The 22,517-nt window shown below is 38.6% G+C and overlaps 2 protein-coding genes across 4 annotated transcripts in view; one reads left to right on the forward strand and one right to left on the reverse strand.

Moving 5' to 3' along the window:
* LOC129565710 (lachesin-like) overlaps positions 1-22,517 on the forward strand; it is a 45,048-nt gene that overhangs the window by 4,887 nt on the left and 17,644 nt on the right. The gene's annotated exons all lie outside the window — the stretch shown is intronic.
* On the reverse strand, positions 7,976-13,601 carry LOC129565711 (leucine-rich repeat-containing protein 15-like). Its single transcript, XM_055440863.1, has 2 exons — positions 13,060-13,601; positions 7,976-12,774 (listed from the first exon to the last, which is right to left on the reverse strand). Exons 1-2 carry the CDS (start codon positions 13,104-13,106, stop codon positions 11,556-11,558), a joined length of 1,266 nt encoding a protein of 421 aa, XP_055296838.1. The 5' UTR covers positions 13,107-13,601; the 3' UTR covers positions 7,976-11,555.

Here is a 22,517-nt window from a genome sequence, read left to right on the forward strand (position 1 = left end):
GTGTGTGTGTGTGTGTGTGTGTGTGTGTGTGTGTGTGTGTGTGTGTGGCTTTCCATCACAATTCGTTTGTCCAGACCAACAAAATCGGCATGCATTTGATCTCCTTTGATCTGGTGAAATGTTTTTCTAATACATTTTCTACATTCTGATTGAACACGATTGTGAATATTGTGCAAGAAGGAACATTTTCCATTTTAAAACCTGAACCACCGAATTTCAGTCAAATTCCCTTTCCCACACACGTTTTCAATTTATTTGAATGTATGCGGTTTCATGACTTTCGTTTCACTCATTAAACTTTGAACACGATTTCATCGAATGAATATGACGCGAATTCTTTTATTTTCGCCAATGGAAATTCCATGTTCGAAATGTCAAGGTGGAAAATCGAAATATGCTTCAATTAAGAATATTGAACAATTGCAATTGCTAAAAAAGCACGTGACACGAGAGATAAATTATAATTAGTGTAGTTCAAATGTTTAATTTTGCCGATTCATTGACAAAGCGGGTGAAAAATTCGCATCCATTAATATCGGTGTGATAATTATTAGTCGTGTTGAAATGGCATCCTTAATGAAAGTGATATTAAAATGAGAATTTTAGCGGTGAACCCAATAACAAATGGTCGAATATCAATTAGAACTTGTTAATTTAGGCTGATTTTAATGAGCGGTTTTATTTTTGGCGTGTACCAAATTTTGAACGTGTTGATGTCTGTCGAACAATAACGAAGCAACGAGGCCGATATTCGGTAGGCCTCAGAAATTCATCAAAAAAAAGTTTTCCATTTGTGTTGTCTGTGTGCCTAATTTTTAGCGAACAGAAAAAAGAACAGCCGATTAAAAAGACTGCATGCCGCGAGCTTAGTTGGTTCGTCGAATCACTCGCCATTGATAATCCATCAAAAACGGATGCAGACAGTGTATCGTCTGCCAACCGCCAAGTTATTCCACTCGCGAAAGTACTTTCCTTTCTGTCTTGTCCGAATGAAAGTTTTTGCATAAAATGCGCTCGCTCGCTTGCGACTCGGGTAAAAAGGAAATTTAGCCGAAAACCAAATGTCGTGTTTTTTTCTTGTTCGATGCATGCATACACGATAAAAACGAGGCGGCGTACAAATAAAACAAGTGAACGTACAGGCACATAATTTAATCATCGAAAATTTTACGACAGCCTGCCAGAGGAGAGGTGGTGATGCTCACGTAAATATAATAAAAAACCACAGCAAATAGAAGCAAATCCGTTTGTGTTGAACAGAAGATATGAAGAGAAAAAAATGTGTTTGTATTTAATTTTGCATTTTTTTCCCCGTGCATGTTCGCTGATTATGGGAGACGCGGGCAAAATGCGGTAAATAAAGTTTTGGGAATAGACAAGCAGTACTTAAATGCATATATAGAATACATCAAAGACTCTCTCGCTCTCTGTGTCGATTCAATGGGGAAATTGGTTTTGCATGAGCCACGCCGAATTTACTGCAAATGAAATCAAGACACTGAGATATACGTGAAAGAAGATGCCGAAGATGAAAAGTTTTATTTCGATGCTTCATATTTTCATTTTTTTTTCCTCTTCGGTCGGTTGGTGTATTTCGATTGCGGTGTATAAGACACAGGAGCTGTGTTTCCGCAATTTCGGAAATTAAATTTTCTAGTGAACACATGTTCACTTACGCATTTATATACGGTGTGTGTATGTGTCCCCTCTGCCGCTGACGCCACCACCATCACCAACAAAGAGCAACTTGCTCGAAGGCAATTCTGCCTAGCTAACGCATTTTATCTAATCTGACCCTCTTCAATGCTAACACCACACACATTGAACAACAACACGAAACACAGACGCTTGATTCGCTCGTGCTACGACGTTACACACACACACACATCCAAACCGAACATTACTCGTATTAGCGCTACGAATGACTTAATAAACATACACTCACGAACCTCATCGTTTTCGTCTTGCAATATCTTTTACCACACGATTCAACCACTGCTTATCGAAGATGGTCTTATATATTAAAAGCATATCCGAATCGCATTGCCTTTGTCTCTGTTCCAATGCTGCACGTCCAATAGTAAAATTCATATGTTTCTCTCGATTTGTAGAACGGTAAAGTTTCTATTTACGTCTGTTTTTGGACGTTCTTCTTGTTTAGTTGTAACGTGATTTGAAATGTCACAATACGTTTGTGGAACCATTCAAGTGCCTCATGCTACAATCGATGACATGCTTGCCACTGAATATATATGTTTACACAAGTAATGGGCATTATCAACGACACATATGTTCGATTTTTTAACAACATACATTTTTAAATGGGGATTTTTCGTTTGATATTTTCCTTTCAACCATTCATTTCATTCCATCTTTTGTTCTATTTTATATTTGATTTTTATGTCAGTTTTTCGTGGAAAATTTTCAACGAACCAAACTAAAAACCAAGGAAATTCAAACGGCCAAATGATATAACAGTTGGCATTGATTTTCTCAAACTAACATAAAATGTCATTTTTCCTCAAGGAAACTGTATTATTCCTTTCTTTTAATCCTGGAATTACATCGGGGATGCCAATGTTTTTCTTGCCATACCGACATGTTCGCTGCTTTGTGTCGCCTTTCCATCTTGAATCATCCTTGCTAATTAAAGAGCTCCACTAATTAAGTGATTTTCGATGGAATCAATTGAATTGAAGACCTACATTCCATCGACGGAGAAATTGTCATGCACCCTAAAAACTCGCTACGATTCCAATGCTCTTTAGCTGCCAAATAACGATGCGCTGTCGAAAAGTCTAACGACCGAAATGAGCACATGAGCATTAATTGCATTATCACATAAAATCTGTGAACGAATCGGGTTCGAGCGCTGTGTAGCGTTTCAAGCATGTTATTTATAATCACGTCAATTGTGAGACTATTGATAAATTCCAAACAATTTATCGCTTGTACTAAGTCGGCTCCCGTTCGCTCACTCACTCGGTCTCAGTGGAGAAAGGCCATATGAGGAAGAAAAAAAGGGAATGCGAGTGTGTCAAGAATGAGCAGCAAATTAAGTGAAAAGGTATGGGAAAACTAAAGCGATTACAATGAAATTGGTCGCATTGATGTCGTGTGGAAAAAAGAGCCGTTTCGGCGAGACGTTTTTCGTGTGTCGCGTTGAAACACGGAACATACTGTCAGTCGAACTAAATCGAATCAAATTGTTTCTTTTTTTGTGTTCCTCTCTCTCTCTCTCTCACTCTCTCTCTCTAGCGCGCTCTAACGTTCGCATTCGTTTCTCTTTGCTAACTATCAGATTTGCTGCTCCGTGTTTCGAAAGGATGAGAACATGGCGAAAGCGAACACGGGGCCACAACGAGCAAAAAATTAACAAATTCACATAAATATTGCGAGTTTCAGCGCTGCAGCCACATTCGCCCAGAAAACACACATCGAGGGAAGAATGAATGGGCGCGCGAGCAAGAGCGAGAAAGAACGATCGAATCGCTCTTTTGTGACTTAGCAAATTCAATGGTCGTATCGAAAAGTTGCCGATTGCTAGTTTGTGCTCTGTTGCGGCCGATGTTACATAAAACACATATACAAACACACGTCTCTCTACTCTTCATTGCATTCGAATGCCGTTTGAAATCCGGCATATCGGAATGGCAGGCAGCAGTGCGGTGAACAAAACAGAGAGCACGAGTAGCATGCAAGAATGAGAGCACAAGTGGAGGAAATCGAGAGAGAGAGAGAGAGAGAGAGAGAGACATGGGCAAAAAAGGAGTTATCAGCACACGATTTATAGCATTACAGCAACACATATTTACAATATGTGTATTGAGATGATTTCCGTTTACGCTATATTTCATTAGCTAGAGAGTCGCATTGCGTTCTCCAAATAAACCATTTACCATTTCAAATGCGATTTTTCCCTCAGCAGAGCTACATTAGGATCGGCCCAAAAAAAAACGAGCCATCGAAACAGCGATGCAATCGTCTGACAACGTTTTTTCGGCTTTCATCCCCCAAACAATATTCGCATTACATTCGTTGTTGTTTTGTGGCTGAGCACAGAGGCGACAGCATCATTTTTATCCATCTCAGAATGTCGTTGTGCTACTCGTTTGTCCTTTATTAGCTTCGTGATTCATTGTTATATGCATTTGAGCTGGGCCAAAGGTGTAAACTCAACAAATAATGCTAATAAGAAGTGCTCCATTTTTATTCAAAACGCCGGAAAACGGCGTTCTTCTTTCTTTTTGGCTACTCTCAAATTTTCATGCTCACATTGAGTTAAATGATTTAAATTATGTATTCGGTGGATTTGTTTGTATGTTTCTGGTTCTCTTTATCCGCAATTTTGAATACAGTTGTACGAAAGTTGTGAGTGAGTGCCGACTATAAAAGCATATACAAACCGACACTAAATTAAAAAGCCAAATAAAAACAACTTCGAAGTGGCAACGGATTTTTGTTGGCACAGATTTAGCACAGGACAAAGTTTTTTCCGTCGTCACCGTTGCTGCTAACCCATTTTTTATGCCATCTCGTTCTCCATCTCGCTCAAGCATAATTCCCAAGTGGAGCGCTTGTATGTGTGTTGTTCGCGGGGAATTCAAGAAATTAAATGCGAATTTACATTTGCTTGAGCGTGCACCGTTTTTCTCATTTTTTTGTCCTTTCAAGATTGCAAAAAACATATCTCTCTGGTTGAAATGCATGCCGCCTTCGTTTTTATCAAGGCCTAAATGGCGATGCAGTGCCATTTCAATGACAATACGGCATCAATTCATCAACATCGACCCAACGAAACCGTGACCCATGCATTTTATGTGTGTGTGTGTATGTGCGCCGCGCCGTTTCCGTTTCCGAATAATTGTTTTATACGATTATACCATAAATTTTGTGGGCATTTTTTTTTCTTCGTTTTGTTTGGCTCATGCCATGGGCGCTTCAAAATATTGCGACATGATACAAGTGTTTTTAATCATCATAAACATTAGTGGAAAATTCAACGTCAATTTGTTTGTGTGACAGACAGATATTTGGTCGTTGTATTGTTTTTGGGGCTTCGGTTGGGTTCGCAGGCAAAGTGAGGCAAAGTTTCATGGCAATCATCTCGAGGAAATGTTTGCTTTTATTTGAGTTATTTCACACAGCAATGGCAACGCTCACATGTAATTAACAAATAACAATAATTAAAAAATGACACTCATAAACGTCACATAATCGAAATGAACGTTAACCCGGCTGTTTTTCAACTGTACAGTATACACACACATTTGGAGCGAATGCATTGTATGCAAAAGGATGTGCAACACGATGAAATGCACATTTAAATTTATGTAGCTCGAAAAAATCAACCTGATGACGATAATATTCATTAAAATGATCTCTGTTACAATGATAATATTTCACACACACGGAAACAACATATGTACAACACTCTTGTTGATTCTTCTTTTTTTTCGAGTGGTGTGGAGGTGCAGTGAGCTGATTTTTGTGCATGGCACAACCTCTCTCTCTCTCCCTTCGCTTCGAGTAAATATGCAGTGTGCATTTCAAGCCCGATGCACAAAAGTTCAGCCAACAGTTTTGCCCATTTTGAACCAGAAAAAAAAATGTTTTGTTATTATTTTATGTCGGTTTTTGTTTTTCATTTCGATTTTACACAGGACGAAGCCCCAACAGTTTTTCTGTTAGTGTTGTTACAACGCAGCCACCGTCACCACCATTGACATTATGTTGTGTATCTGTTTCTCACTCTCTCTCTCTGTGTGTGCGGGTGTGTTTGTTTTTATTTCGAACGTTGTTTTCGAATTTGTGGCGTGTAATTGCCCATCTGTATGCTAATGCATGGGAAAAATATTCCATTGAACGAAGTGAAATGTTTGTGCTAAAAGCGTTTTTCAACGAAATTTTTTTTTTCCATCGTTTCGATTTGTATTACACAAAGAATGAAACAGTCTCCTTGTTCTCTCTGTCGCACGCGTTGTTTGTGCGATAGACAAACAGCATAATGCAACGGTAAAAATGAATTGTGGATAAAGGCAATAAAATATGAATGCAAAATTTGAGAGAAGGGATCAAAAAACGTACATCGAATAACTGAAAAATGCGAGAGTGAGCAGGAGAGACAGATACACAGATGGCAGCAGCAATAGCAACACTTTTCAATCCGTACGCTTGCAAAGAGATAAAACAATCTCAGTAATGTCATTGAGAAGAGTGCACTGTTGCGCGTTGCGAAAAATTGCAAACGAAAATAAATGACATCCATATGCTATTATTAAAATTTAAATAATTTTCATAAAATAGAAAGTCCATCGGAGTGGAAAAAATGCTTCAGCAAGCGCCTGTTTCAAATAAATGCTCGCCCACACGAGAGAGAGAGAGAGAGAGAGAGAGAGAGAGAGAGAGAGAGAGAGAGAAGAGAGAGAGAGAGAGAGAGAAGAGAGAGAGAGAGAGAGAGAGAGAGAGAGAGAGAGTGAAAAAATCAACAAAGTGCACACCGAACATGAGAAAAAAAGCAGCGACAGCAGTAGTAGCAGCACAACCATCAACACCGACCAACCGAACAACTATTCGAACAGAGGCAGAGAGAAAAACTGTGTGAGTTTTACACAAAAGTGCAGAAAGGAAGGAACACGAAGAAGAATGTAAAGTTTTAACCAGAGCTGTTAATAATATGGCCGCAGGGGGTCTATGTACAAAACTCACTGAGCAATTAAAACATGTGACTTTTTAGCGGTTGCACTTTGTTTGTCCGATTTGTCTGGTTGCATGCTTGAGGCTCTGCTGAGCTGAAAAACTTCGCAGTCTCTCAGTCTCTCTCTCTCTCTTTCCCTCGGTTGAAAACTATCGGTTTTATTACATGCCTTGTTGGCCATGAAAACCCAAAAAGCATACGATCAAAATATCGAATCGCATATAATCCCCACAGTGGATTATGTAATACGATGACAGATTTAAGGTATGGCAAATGATTTGAGATCACAGTTCAAGATATATGCAAATAAAACAGTGCATCCGATTGAACAAATCGACTAGACAATAATAATCCGGGGCACAGTGCAGAATACGGAGAAAGAGAGAGAGAGAATGAGAAGCAGATTGCGTGTCAATGAAGAGAAAGGGATGTTGAAAATCTGAATGTAAATTACACGCGCACGTGCATGTAATTGTGAATTGGTCGAACGCGATGGCGCGCAAGAGTTGTGATAACTGTATAAATCACATTTGGCGAGGTTATTGTGGCCGAGTGTCAATGCAGAGCGCGCCGCACAACAGCACAAACACACACTCATGTTTCATCTCAAGCTGAACATTCTCAATCGAATGGTAACTCCGCGCGCACGCGAACGCGGAGAGTAAAACATGTGTTTGCATGCGACGAGCGACAAATACACGATAATTCACTTGATTTTTTTTTGCATTTATTTATGCAGTCTTTTTTATCCACGCAAAATTCGAAAAGGAAATACAAATATTGGTTTAAGCGAGACGAGATAGTTACAAAAAGAGGGTTGTGTGGGTCTGTGCATTGGCTGGCGATACGAGAGGTGAAATAACGTGAAAAATATTGTCATAACTGTGCTTCATTCTCACGAGTCTTGCATACGGGTGCAAAAGTGGAAAAAAGTGTTCACCAGTCAGTTTGGTGCCACATACTCGAACATTTTTACGCCTGCAGCGCGATAGCGTTTCGATGTCAATGTAAATTGTGCTATACACCAAATCGCTGTCTCTATCGCTTGCTCTAGCCCCGTCATTCTTGCTCTCTCTCTGTCTCTCTCGGTTGCTGCGTTTTTTTTCCTTCTCTATTTTGCTGTTTGGTTGTCTTGATTTTATTTTGCTATTTGTTCTTGTGCTCCATTTCGTTTATCAGCTTTGCAAAGCAAAGTTGAAGCGATGCAAATCGGAGTGAAAAACAAAATGACACACACACACACACACAAAAACAAACTGCATTGAAAAGGTCAAATAATTTGATTTTTATTGTGAACTTTTATTGGGGCAAATTATCTTAACGGTTTATTTTTCGTGCCTTTTGGCGATATGAAGGCGATTGATTGCATTGACTAATCGCGTGACCAAACCGATTCACACTTGAGCATTTGTAAATTGCAGCACAAATTCGAATATTGATAAGTAGTGTATTGACGAGCGAGCGTACAAGCAGGAGAAACAGAGAGTGAGAGGGAAAAAACAAATTCGCATTACTGATATGATGTGCCATTTTCTTTTCGCCTATATTGGACTCATTTTTTTTCGAGCGGATCATTAACATTTTCGTACATTGCAGCGGAAACATAAATCACAGACGACGTTGAATTGGCTTTTGGGAGAGAACGAGAGGCAAAAAGAAAACGTGAATATGTGTATGTGTGTGTGCGGAGTAAAGTTAATTAATTTACTCAATGATTTTACATGCGTTCTATTCATCTTGTGTGTGTAAACGATACGTTTAATAGCTGCTTCGACCCCGTTGTCTCACCGTCAGAAAAACGAGCGACCAGTGGAATCCCCCATGGATGACAAGCGAGAGATAAGTTTTACAGAGAAAAAAAAATAGAAATCTCGACACATTCACAACTTCTGACCACTTCTCGTTCTAAAAATATTTACGTATGCTAAACTGAAATGGGTTTTACCGTGTGCGTTGTATGCAAAAAAACAACGGTCGATTCGATTCCAGGGAAAAAGGAACAAAAGAAAAAAGAGGCAAAAAGACAGCCGTGTTTGCAAAATGTCCAGAAAGAGACACAGAAAAAGATAGAAACTTGAAAAACCGCAGACTTTTAATGCAAGCCATTTGATGCATGGCAAATGTTTGCTTCGTTTTCGACTAGTAAATCGCTGGAATGAGAGGCGGAGAGCAAGAGCAAGAGAATCGGGTGTGTTGACATAGGACAAGCGGATTTACTGACTGAGATTCTCACACAGCCAAATGAATGTAACAACGGATGTGTAAAATAGTGTAAACACTATTAATGGCGGATAATAGAAAAGCAGCGGGAAAATTTCAAATATGATGCTTTCACCATGAATAATAACCTCTGCAATTCAAATTTAACGCACGCAGAAGAAGGGAAAAACACAACAACCGACACATACACGTACACACACAAAGTAATACTTCAATCGCAATGAAAAACGAACACAGCCACCGCCTAAAGAGCACCAATCATCGCATTCTCGGACTAGATCGAAAAAGTACGTATGCACGTATGTGATGCGCAATCTCAACAAATAGTGTTCTGCTATCATCGCATGAATACCCTGTGAAATAAAAAAATTATTACGACTTCTATCGCACTCGCAAATGTTTATAGTCTCAAAACATTATTTTGCGCGCTACTTATTTTTTACACTCGCACCACGCATACACAGGCTGCCGTGATCAGAGCACGAGTGTTTTTCGAAAATCGAGCAAAAATTGCGAAATTTAAACCTTCAAACACACACACTGACTGACTGACTGAGTTCGAGAGCTAGAGAGAGAGATGTAGTTTACGTTTTACATAATTGTATCACATACACACGCCACATGATCTCCATTTCGTCGTTGCGGGAGCATTGCACAGGAATAAAATGCCAAATGAAAACAAAAATGTTCAGCTCGCAAACTATTTCCCGCAAACGAACATAAATTTCGATTATTCACACAACATAGATTCAGTCGAGTGTATTTTCGGGTGGCACGAGTGTGAGCGAACGATTACGGCGGAGGCGGGGAAGAGCGAGAGAAAGCGTCGAACGAACGTGTATGTTGAAAAGTCGCCGCGTGAAAATTCATGGTATGCGAACAATGACGATGAAAGAGCAACAACAGTAATAATAATCATTCAGCTGTGTAGTTGTTGTCGTCGTCATCGTTTTTTTTTTTGCTTGGAATTGCAGTCGTCATGGCACTGCTTTCGGTTTAGATCAGCCAAACTCTTGCTATTTCTCTTTCTTTGGTGAGCGTTTTCGCCTCCATTCATTCGTCCGTTTCCTAACGTTCGCATTATCACTCAACAGTTACTCTCTTCTTATAATTTATTCAGATTTGGCATTTTTGTGCGGTTTTATATCGTCTATTTTCAGTTTTATTTTTTCGGTGAACAAAACACGGAGCGAAATTTTTGTGTTGTTCACCAACAACTCGCGTTTAATGGCAAAAGTCTCAAGAAGTGATGCTCACATGAATTTCCGTTACGGTTTCTTGTTTTGGATACCGAACACTGGGAATCCCATGTGTACCAAAAATAAAAGTATTATTCTCGTTGAACGTTCAATTTTGCACGTACTCGGAAGCGACAAAAGAGAGAAAAAAAAACGAATCACCACTTGAAATGACCTTTGTCTAATACGCAGATTCATAACTGATTTCGCGAAGTATGATCTAATAGCAAAAGAGTTTAAATAGAAAAAACACAAACATAATAGCAATAAAAAAAACTAAATTTTTTTTCTCACACACACACAAAAGTTCTTAATCGTATTGATTTTTTTATTACGAGATTTTTTTTTCTGATTTCTAAATACAAGCGATTCGTTTACATGGGTGTATGAACATGATCACAAGGCTAAACTGCTACTTTTAAATGATATTTTTTCCCGACATTTTTCATAAGTGCCCCAACTTATTTCGATATTTTTTTTCTTTCCCTGCTAGCAAACGTTTATTTTCGGGTGGCACAGCATTCGAATGTTTGCCTATTGGTTGTGAAAAGGCAGACAGTTTATTGAACTGATAATTGATAACTGTTTCTTCCGTTGATTAACGTAATCGCCTCCTATTTTTCGAGAGTTTTCGTCATTTTCTCGAATTTCGTTGTGGCCAGAATATCATTCATGTGTTAATCTGTTATAATCGAGTTTTAGAAAGCCAACGATAATCTTTTCATTCTGACGACCCAGATAAATTTAACTCGAAATGAGATTTTTTTTTTTCGTCCAAATAATCGTTTTCTCATTTTACGGAATAATCATTGCGATTTAGTGGAGAAAAATGTAATTTGTTTAATTTTATTTCAATAGTTTCACTTGCCATAAAAACATTCATTAAGACTTAACCGATCCGAAATAAAACCAAACACGAAAATAATGTGGAAAAAAAGACGCATGCTTGAAATCAATAATTTTGATTCAACTAATCGACTAATGTTTGACACTGTACACAATAAAGAATTATAGCTGAAAACGTATAAAATTCTTAGCTCTTATCTTGCTTAAACCTAAAGCGTAAGTATAAAAAATAACCAGTAATATGTGGGTAGAGTACGAATAGAAAAAAAAAATCATCGAGACATCAATATATAAGATTAAACAGACTAATTTCTTAATCGAAAAATGCACATCGAAATTCTTCCGTGGGCACAAAAATAACACAAACACACAAAGACACACACACACACGTACGTACACACAAACACACACACACACACAACCACAAACGAACACAAAATCCGAAGAATTCGTTTTATTATTCACTCGGCATTATTTCTTTCTTCCTACTGATTCTCTCGTTTTGTCATGTACTTCTTCTTTTCTCCCATCTGCAACTAATCAATCAAAGTAAATTACTCGCATTCCGCTGTATTTAGAACGGTTCGTATGTGATCCTTTATGGCGCGTTCAACAACCGGTTTAAGCCAAGTGCAATTCCACTTATTGCGCGACAAATGGAGCGTTTCCATGACGGGAAATATTTGATGTACGGTACGATTTCCCAAATCCAATGCAACGTATTCGTTGTCGTCGAGTGTCAATGTTTTGAGCTCTTTGAAAATTTGTAAACGCTGCAGGTCACCCGGATCGGAGAGGTGATTATACGAAATATCCAAATAATTAACTTTTGATTCGGTCGGTTGGTATTGATCGAGCGTACGATTGTCAAATGTAAAACCACTGTCACGTAACCATAATGCACTCAACTCAGGCAATTTGGCAAATTCAATAATATCAATGTCCCGAATTTTATTTTGGTACATGATAATTCGGTTTGCATGCACCAGACTGTACATTGATTTACCAATGGTTTCGAGTGCATTATTATCGATGGTGAGTCGTTGCAACATCGGTGCACCGTTGAAAATTTGATCGGATAAAATTTTCAGGCGATTTTTCGATAATATTAGCTCACTAAGATTTGGTAAATCAAATGTACCATCTTCAACGGTGTCAATATCATTATCGCGTAAATTCAAATAGTTGAGCTTCGTGAGACCGGTAAACATTAGACGGTTCAGTGATTTCAGTTCATTTTTCGACAATGTTAATTGTTCCAACACAAACAGACCGTCGAATGCATTGTCTTCGATGCGACTGATTCGATTTCGTGACAATGTGATGCTCGATAGTTTCAATGCATGCATAAACACTCGACTCGGAATACACTCCAATTGATTGTTCAATGTTAAATGCCGTAGATTTTTCGCATCCGTGAAATCATCACTGTTGATCGTTTGCACATTGCCTCGTATCTCCAATTTGTGTAGTTGCGGAAATATGCGAAATATTTCCCGTGGCACTTCCGTAATGTTCGACTGTAATTGGCCATTCGGTGTGAATAGAAGGGACGTTATGTTCGTTACGCTGGTGCTCGTTACGGTAAAATGTAATGGCTCGTCCTTGGTAAGTGTCACAAATTTGGTCACATAGCATGCATTGGTTTCAATTTGATAGTTTTCATTTTCGCACAATTCACACGTTATATTCGCTGCATGGCCCCAATTGACGCACCACATTGCACAGACGATTACTTGTAGCCAGCTACTCCAGCGCAGACATTGTGTCGCCCTGCCAAACAAACACAATAATCATGAGAAAAAAAAAACAAATTTTCATCGATTCACACCGACTTTTTCCGCAAACGCACACGACCAGAGTGGCAAGCGTGTGCGGTGAACGAAACTCATGCTTTGGAATTGGACATCAAACGACGAGAGTAGAAACAACATCAAAAATTGCAATATGCAATTGATGCCAAACCAAACATCAGCAAAAACAAAACCGATGAAAAAATTCGCTCGGAAATTTCCAAGTGAATGGAAATGTTGTGATGAAAAAATGAAATGTACTTACGATTTGGCTTTTGTACGGAAGAGATAGAACTTTAGCGGATTCATCATACCGTGTTCAGCTTCGTGTTTGCTCGATTTGTTTGTTTGTTACCGTATTTTTTTGTTATTATTGGCTTGAACGGCTGAGCATTACTAAACGGTAGTAAGAAGACGATAAGTCTACGATGCTCGATGTGTGTAATTGTGTTTTGATGATCGCGGAGAGTGAGGCTGTGTACTCGGGTTGGCCGCGAGAGAGAGTGAGAAACTGAGAGCAAACAACGACGTTTGAAAGACACGAAAAAAAAAACACGCCACACATGTATGAAAGCACACAGTTCAGTTTAGCCCAAGCGCGCACGATCACACACGAACGATAACACACGCTATCGTTCAACCACTTGACTGCATCTCTTTCTGGCTATCACCGCTCCGAACTGCTTCGGTCATCGTGTAGAAAAAGTTCGTTATAGTTCAGGATTACATTTAAGAGCGAGACACCGTACACTGCTACTCTTGGCTTCCACTGTTGTCGCTATACCGTACGCGGTATCATAAGTGAACGAGCGCGGCATCACTCTCGCCGTATATGTATTACGTTTTCGAATTGAAACGAAAACTAAGCCATTAGGGGAAAATAACGTCAACGAATCAAAGACGCACATTGTTTCCATGGTATGTTGACAGCATCGATGATAATGATATCACTTAATGCCTGTATTTTACATGTCACATGTTTTGTATTTATTGTGAATTGACCTTGAACCCTGGACAAGATAACGAGACCAAATCATCATTGTGCATATTTCATTGTGCAGTGTGTGGCGAGTGGCAAAAGAGCGGTAGCGCTAGAGCGTGCGCGTACTCGAGTGTGTCGTTCGATTAAAGTGTATGCCGGAAAGGGAGCGATAGATTTAATAAGGCCATCTACGAAATGTGATTATGGCTCGGAGTGCTTTTGATATGATTATTGTTCTCGTTCTCGTTCTTGTTGTTGTCGCCGCATTTTCTTCAATGAGTACGAGCACATTCTCTCGGATAGATTTTGCTCTCGATGTGTGTTGTTGTTGCTGCTATGGTGGCTCTCTAAACCAAACCTACTGAAATCACAGTCCGCCACAACATTATAGCATAGTAGACTCTGTGTGTGTGTGCGCGCGCTTTTATTAAATTCCGCGCTGTTTCTGTTGTTGTTGTTCGGTTTCAAAGAGAATGTGAATAAAAAAAGACGAATTCATTCATGAATTAGTCAACCGCTGTACGTTTTGCATCCTCACACATTAGCGCCCAGTTCTCCATTCATTCAATTAGAATTGATCGTTATGGGAAATTAATGATTTAATACAATCCATTTGATCTTTTGTGGAAGTCAAATTATTATGAGACATTGAAATTTATGATATGAAGATTTATGGTGAGAATAGCACGATGTGGTCACGTGCAGCGAAAGTGCATCGAATTCAATGAATTGAGTGCGAATTGTATGGAACAAAATACACACACACACACACACACACGGAGTTATCCTATAGAGCATCGCACATGCATGCAATAAAATCGGTCGGTCTGTAGATGAACTTTGCGTTGTATACCCTTTGCATGTCTCGCCGCACCAACCGATACCAATACCGAGCTGCAGAAAGAGAGAGAAAAAGGGAGAGAAAGAGAGAGAGAGAACAAGAGCAGACGGAAATGAAAAACGTCATATTTCCCAAAACATTTCATCATTGCATTATTATTCAAATGCCAACATTGATGATCTACATTTGTTCATTCAAATATGATGACTGTCATAATTTTTAGTTATTACTTTTCCATTTTTCAAATACTCAGCGATGAAACAAATGTAATAGCAAATATACGATTTGTTTCGCCTCTCTTCTCCACATATGAGATATATCGAGAGAAATGGCAATTTAAAATGCATGATATGAGTGCATTGATAAATAATATTAATTTTTTATTAAACAAAAATCATTCATAAAATCGCAAAGGCAAAAAAAAAATGGAATTTATGACTTGAACAATCAAATGCGATTCGTTTCGTGCTCTCTCTCTCACACACACACACACATTCTGATTTACGGCCAAGAATTGCAACCGAATTTCGATAGTTTGGGGTGGAAAAACGCGGCATAAAACGGACCGGAGATGAAACTTAAAACAAATTCAAACAACGAAACGATCTCCAAAACAAATGAGGGATAATGACATTAACGGTTGACACAAACCGAAATAAAAGGAATTGCGTAGCAGGTCTGTGACACATGAAAAGGAGTCAATGAACAAACGAAATGCCGAAAATAAAACGAAGAAAATAAAACAACAAACGAGGCATTCCGCATGTTCGTTCGTTCGTCAAAATCGCCGTGGTACATTCGCATTTTTTCGGATTTACTTTATTTCCCTTTTTTTGCTACCATTCTGTAAATATTTGTTTATCAAATTGTCAAAACGAATACGAAAAATCACAAACATACAAATCCAGTTAGGATGCGTTCATTTCAGCTTGAGCCGACCACTGCCAACCGGGAGTTGGTACAGTGAACTGTTGAAATATTCAATTCGAAAGCGACAAGTGAGTGAGCGAACAAACGAGAGAGTGAAAGCAAAGCGACGGTCACGATGAAACGGCGGCCGAAAAGAGAAAATATGGCCTACAATCAGCAAATATGAAAAGAGAGCTCGGTACAACAACAAAACAAAAAATGTTCAGCACACACACAAAAATATAAAATGATTACGTTCAAATGGGAATCTCTCCGTTCGATGTACACAGAATTTGCAAAAGGGGCAGCAAAAAAAAAGAATATATGTGTTGATAGAGAATACGGCCGGAACGGAAAATTCCAATGCGTTCGGTTTGTACATCGCATACTCACAGCTCATGTATTCACACTGTACTTTTGCACTATGTACGATCTTGCTTTTTGATGCCGCCTCGTGCACTGTGTGCACCCGCTCATCGAACAAAGTTGTAATGAATCCGGTTATTTATGTTACTTTATCTATTAAAGAGCCATATTCCATATTCGACCGATACCGATGGTGTCACCGCATTTTTTTTTAGTAATCGTTTATGAATTTAAAGAATCATTTCGAGAGTCTGGATGTGCATGTGTCGGGTCGGGTCGCGGATCCCATTTGATGAAAATGACTAAATTCGATTTTCACCATTCTCTGTGCCCAAAAACCACTTTCATTTGATGTATGCTCCAAACAATTGGCCGCATCGGATTTAGAACGAAGAAGAAGAACACACAGACAACAAGAGAAATTGATGATACTGTTTTTTTTTCATGTTATTTGCATCCGTTTCATCTCTTTATTTTCTGCAGTGAGCCAACAAAATGTTTTCTGCACTGTGCAAATACATGCCATTGGCATTGCCCGTTGCCCGTTGCCATTGCTTCTTCCATCCATTCGAAGCGGTTATTATTTTGTATTCTATTTGAATCCGTTCAGATTTGTTTGTTCATCATATTTTCATCCATTTTTGTACCCTGTTGAAAATACACATATATCCTTAGCAAAAAAAAAGCAAACTGAAGCATATTTTACAGGCTAAAGAGAAAAAAGCACCCAAGAATACAATATACCGCATATTGAGAGACAAAAAAAAATACGACCGAATATCTTCATTTCCTCTTTTTCACTGAATTTTCGATGTGTATGAGTGTTTGCATTTCATATTTATCTAATCATATATGTATTATAACGAAGCTACAATATTCATAGACGAGTCTCTTTCCCACTCGGGATATATGTGAAACAACAGCCAGCGAGAAAAAAAAACAGTTATCAACAAAAAGAGTGGACGGTGTTTACGCAATGGTTCGTTTGAGCGCGATATTGCCACAACACCCGGCTGGTTAAACTAATTTCAATTTCGGATTTATTTTTCAATTTTCTATTTTGGATCCACGCTGCGAACGAAGCGAACCGATTGCGCAATGCTCGACCTCGTTTTAATAAACAATATTTCCGGGCACGATTTTAATTAATGCCCACTTTTTAATCATTTTAACCGTTGTCATATTGATTAGTGAATGATAACTCTGAACCCGGGTGCCCACCGCCACCATCATCATCATCAATTCGGATCACAAATCGCAAACGAGCGAAGATTTTTATTTTGCCTATTGCATACACATACACATACGCAGATGTCAATAATGATGGGGCTATTAGTTGATGTTATCATATGTTGTTTCCATTTATTGGATATTCGATATATCAAAATAGTGGCTGCCTGTTAATCCGATGCGACAGCAAATCCATAAAGTCATCGACAATCAAAACCAACCACTTCCCCCATTTTCGTTTTGACGAAATGACATTGGACTTTAATCTATTTGTTGCAGTAAAAACACAGAGAGCACGAGAAAAAAAATCGCTCGGTGTTCGGACCCCCTTGCAATCAGTAGCAGTGCTATATATGTGTTTCGACATTTGTTTTGCATTAACCACAAATGTATATAATCTTGTTTTCCCTCTGTCGTCTTGGTTCCGTTGTGTGAGTGTGTGTGCGTGGTCGCGTTTCATGTGCGTTTTTTATGCGCTCGGTTTCGGTTTGTAGATAACGCGAAGGCACAAGTAGAATCAAAAACACATTCATTCATCTCTCGGCGCAAACAAAGAACTGAATCGATTCGATTCGCATCTTAAATTTCAACTGCGAATCTTGCTGTCGCTGTACTGAATTATCTGAAGGGACGTCGTTTTTTCAATTGTTGGCTGGAGAGTGGCTCGCCTTTGTTATCCACTTTCGACGATCTTCCATTGTTTCTTCTCAGTTTTTTCGTGCTATGCGGTGCTGTGTTGTCTGTTTTTCCGTCAGTGTTTCTTTTTGTGTCTTCTCTCTATCTCTCTCTCTTTTCATTTCGATTACAAACAAAAGGCTACAAAAACAATCCTCTTACTCTGACAAAAAAGAGTGCTCGTTCCAACATTTCTGGGATTTTTCGGAAGATATGAGTATGGTGTTTTTTTTGTGTGTGTGTGTGTGTGTGTGTGTTTGCCCGATGTCACCAAACCATTGCAATATTAGCTTGACTCTTATCAGACAAATGAAAATGATCCCAATTTGTACCGAATTCGTCTTGCTATTTATGATTATTGCGGGCAGGACTAAAAACCCACACACACACCCAAGCATCAATAGTTGAAAAACTTAATCTTGGTGGCATTTTTTCAAACAGTTCCAATCGAAACGAATTCACCGCATGGAATCAACGACATTTTGACGGAGTAACTTCATTTACCCAATGCATCACTATTCGAAGCATCAATTCACACCAAGTATTTAAACACATTTACACATGTCGGACACGATTCGAAAACTTTAACGCGGGGATTTTGTCAGTTTGGTTGGAAAAGAAAAGAAAAGTAACACACAGAGAGAGAGAGAACGCGATACACGTGCTTGGATTGTGAAAATCAAATGCACCAAACGTTTTGACAATGACGATTTTTATCGTTGTTGTTTAGTTTTTGTTGCCTGTCACTTTTATCGTCTCTTGACGCTCTCTCTCTCTCTCTCTCTTTCTCTTTCCCTTTGTGCTTTACTCGTTTTCGATCTTTTGCTCAGCGTTGCGTCTCCGCTTGTTGCCACTATATCAAACTAGGAAAGAAAAAACTTTTTCATTTTCGCCAATATATTCAATCATGGTTTTCACGATGTGTTTTATACATTAAATATGTATGTTGTATCGCTGCATAACAAATACTCGATCTGGCTCACTCATTTCGTCCCTTGAGTTTGTTTTTGTTATCGAAGAAAATAAAAGCCGGATTGTCTATATGGTTGAGGAAAGATGTTGTGTTCTTATATCACGCATACAAAACGCGCTCAAACACAGACTTATCTTATCGTTGAATGTTTAACTCACCATCACACTTGGATGTCGCTCTCACACACACTGGAACAACGAAAAACAAGAGCAAATTGAGGAAAAAAAAACAACCAAAGCATCGACTATTTGCCTTGCAATTTAATGGAAATATTTGCAATATATTTCCCTTTTTTGTAAGGGTTTTGTTTTCTTCTTTCGTTCGCCTCGACGTGTGGACTGATTTTACACTCTCTCTTTCCCTCGTACTTTATTCCAACACTTTCGCGCTTGTCGTGTTGCTCAAGCAGCAGCATGGGGTTTTCGATTGGCATCTAAAAGCAATCTTTATTGCAAAAAAGCAGTTGAAAAGTGTGAAATCAAGGAATTTTTTCATTGGATTCTTTGCTCGCGATGGCAACTAAACGACATAAAACTATTTATTATTTCTTATCTCAACCAAAGATTGTTTTGGGTAATTTCTCTGTGATCTGCGTGTTTTGTTGTTGTTTTCTGTGTTTCGTTGGCGTTGAACCCTCCGTAATAAACGAGCCAACGGGCGATACTGATGCGGCGATCAAATGATTTTTGATTGCTTTTTGACTTTTTCTGCATTTTTTTCCCGCTGTTGTTGTTGTTGCGAACAAGAAGGTATACTCTTTTTTTTTTCATATGTCAACTACTTTTGGCTGTGGCTATACTACTTATCGATTCGATTTTTGTGCAAGTTTCACATCATGTCATACATAATAAATAATAAAAAGCACTTAGCAGACATTGAATGCATACGATGTCGATGACTAACTGTGTGGCGAATCACGCCCCTTCAATCAACCAAACTGCAAAGTTCAACACATTCATACACATCTTGCACACGGATCAAAAGGCGAAGCAAAACGAAAGATGAGCACCGAAAAAAAATGTTCATCATATTTAATATAATACGCGGCTTTGGAAGCGTGAAAAATTGGTTTTAATTTGAATAATGAAAAAGATTTTTGAATTATGCATTCTTCTTTTTGTTAAATCGTGTTTGCTACGCATTTCTGCTCCGTCACATTCATTCGCTGTCGGTGTCTTTTGACAACAGATGGTAAATAACGTAAAATAATGCCCGTGGCCTTGAACATAAAAATTGACTTCGCGATAACCGCCCCACAAATTATACCACACACTGTTGTTCTCTCGTGTACATGTTTTGAGCTAATTTTGCCATTTGATTTATTACAATGCCATTTTGCAAAGTACTTGCTCTTTCTCTCTCTCTCTCTCTCTCTCTCTCTCTCTCTCTCTCCACCCCTCGCACGAAATCTGATAGCAGGAGACTCTCTTTTGTGTGATTTTCACTTTTGTCAAAGGAGGGATGTTTGCTACAATAAATACTTCTTCTTGTGTTTAACGCAAATCGAATGAATTTAGCCTGCTTTCAAATAAATTTGATTGACTCTCAGTGTTATTGGTCTCTGATATAATCGATGCACTTTTCAAATTATTTATTGCATTTCGCCCGAAATGAAGACCAAATAAAATGGATATGAGTCATATTGTATGAAGAAGAAGTACCAGCAAAAAAGATTCCCTTCAATACAAATATTTCATCCAGTTTTAATACACATATTGTGGTCTTCACAAAAGCGCCAATTTTCCCGGTAAAATACGATGCAATGAAAAAAAATCACGGTTGAACAAAAAAAAAGTCGTGTCGATTGTATCGCAACGGATGAAATATTCGTAAAAATCTTGAAAAATTAGTCAATTCAGTTATTAAAGCCATTATCGCAATTCCGTTTAATGGGAGGTAATAAGTTCAATGAAACACTCGTTTACCATACACACACACACACAAAAAAAACAGTCACAATATTCCAATTGTAAAATAACAACAAAAATAAAATCGCGTCGACTGTTGGTAGAGGAAGTTTGGCAGCGAGAAAAAAAATCAGTTGGTATGGCAACATGAAAAATAGCATAAAACACAGAAAGAGAGTGGAAAAAAGACTCGAACACAAAATGCTACCGTTTTATCAGCGTTTAGTGTGGTATGACGTCGCGCATTGAGAGAAAGAGAGAGAGAGAGAGAGATTGTGTCTCGTGTTACGTATTTAGTCGAGCAATTTATTCGGGAAATTGGTGAAACACATAAAAAAAGTGCCTGCGGCCAAAAATTATTACGTTTTTCTGTATATTTCAGTTCAACATGCCTCATCCCCTCGTTGCTCATGCACACACACACACACACACACACACGCACACTGCGCCCACATAATCGTTTCGCGTCGAAAAATTCAATTCGTTTCATTTTGTCATTCTCTGTGTGTATGACAATTGTGTACGCAGCACAGCCGCACACACAATTACAACAAAATGCCATAAAATTTGGGCCGATGAATTAAAGGAAATAATAAAGTGAAATGTTTTGCGATTTCTGTATCGCTACGGCGTAACGAAAGATAAGCCTGTTTTTTAAAAACTCAACACAGAAAAATCATTTTGTCTGACAGCGCAGTTTTATATTATCGCATAAAAATGTTTCGATGAAACGAGAAAAAAACGAAGAAGAAAAAAAAGAGAGTTTGAAACGATAGTGAAAAAAGTGAACAGAACAAAAAAAGAGATGCCGGAATTAAAGTCGTCATTGTGACTATGGCGTGTCTAAAATTCTCAATAGTTTGTCAGACTGAATCATACGAACATTTGCTGTTTTTTTTGCCTCGCACAGACAAAACAACACAAACTACGATCTAATTAGAAAATCGTCTTCGACAACGTCTTTGAGAGTCAAAAGTAGTTTTCAAATTTAACGATGCCACTTTGGGATTTTATCACTTTGTCCCTGGTAAAGTGGAGTGGTATGTTTTTGATGATGCTTCGATTTGTAAAAGTATCCAGCATATTGTCATGTGATTCGGGTTATTTGCTTTTATTATTGACCGTGGACAATACCGTGGCATTGCGAGTATATGTGCGTTTGTGTGTGAGAGAGAGATTCAGGAGTGTGATAAGCAACATCGCAATTGTCGCCGAAAAGCAATCAATGCAAAAGCGACGAGAACGGCAACACACATTATCACATTTTAAGTCCTTGGCTATTTTGGCAACGATGATCATAATGCCGTCATTACATCTACGCAATCTGATGCGGATGTTGAATAAAAACCGAATTTCACACACGGTCGAGATGTGAAAAAAAAAGAGAAGAACCCGAAAACACATACGCACACACACCACAATGACGCCAAACAAATAGAATGAAACGAGAACGACAGAAGAAAGTTACAGCGACTAGAAATGGTAGTGATTCCCTTTGGCTTGCCTTCAGCTTGAAATCTGATAATGAAATACGCATCTAATTGGGAATGAGTATCACATAAAAAAGCGGCACACACAAACACACATCCTATTATCGAAAACGATGGGAAAAAGGCAAAACCGAAACTGAGTTTATTTTATGTGTGAGTTTGCACGTTGCATCAATTATTCGATGTGTCGTTGTCGTTGTCGTCATTGTGAGCGTTTTATTATATTGGGCCGAATGTGAGTTTCATGCCGAACTTGAAATCATAAAGGTGAACGAAGGGAAAAAACCATAAATTCAGAGATGAGCCTAGAGAGAACTGAATGGTAGCGATAGCGTGCTCATCCTAGTCAT

Source organism: Sitodiplosis mosellana, unplaced genomic scaffold (genome assembly GCF_009176505.1).
Source record: "Sitodiplosis mosellana isolate CC-2019 unplaced genomic scaffold, AAFC_SMos_1.0 Smas_scaffold_3, whole genome shotgun sequence".
NCBI classification, from domain to species: Eukaryota; Metazoa; Arthropoda; class Insecta; order Diptera; family Cecidomyiidae; genus Sitodiplosis; species Sitodiplosis mosellana.

What these genes read in the sequence shown, in the direction of transcription:
- LOC129565711 (XM_055440863.1), bottom strand. Translation starts at nt 13,106, where the DNA reads ATGATGAATCCGCTAAAGTTCTATCTCTTCCGTACAAAAGCCAAATC. An exon ending in TTCCGTACAAAAGCCAAATC is followed by an intron (nt 12,775 to 13,059) that starts GTAAGTACATTT and finishes TTTGTTTGGCAG; the next exon opens with GGCGACACAATGTCTGCGCT.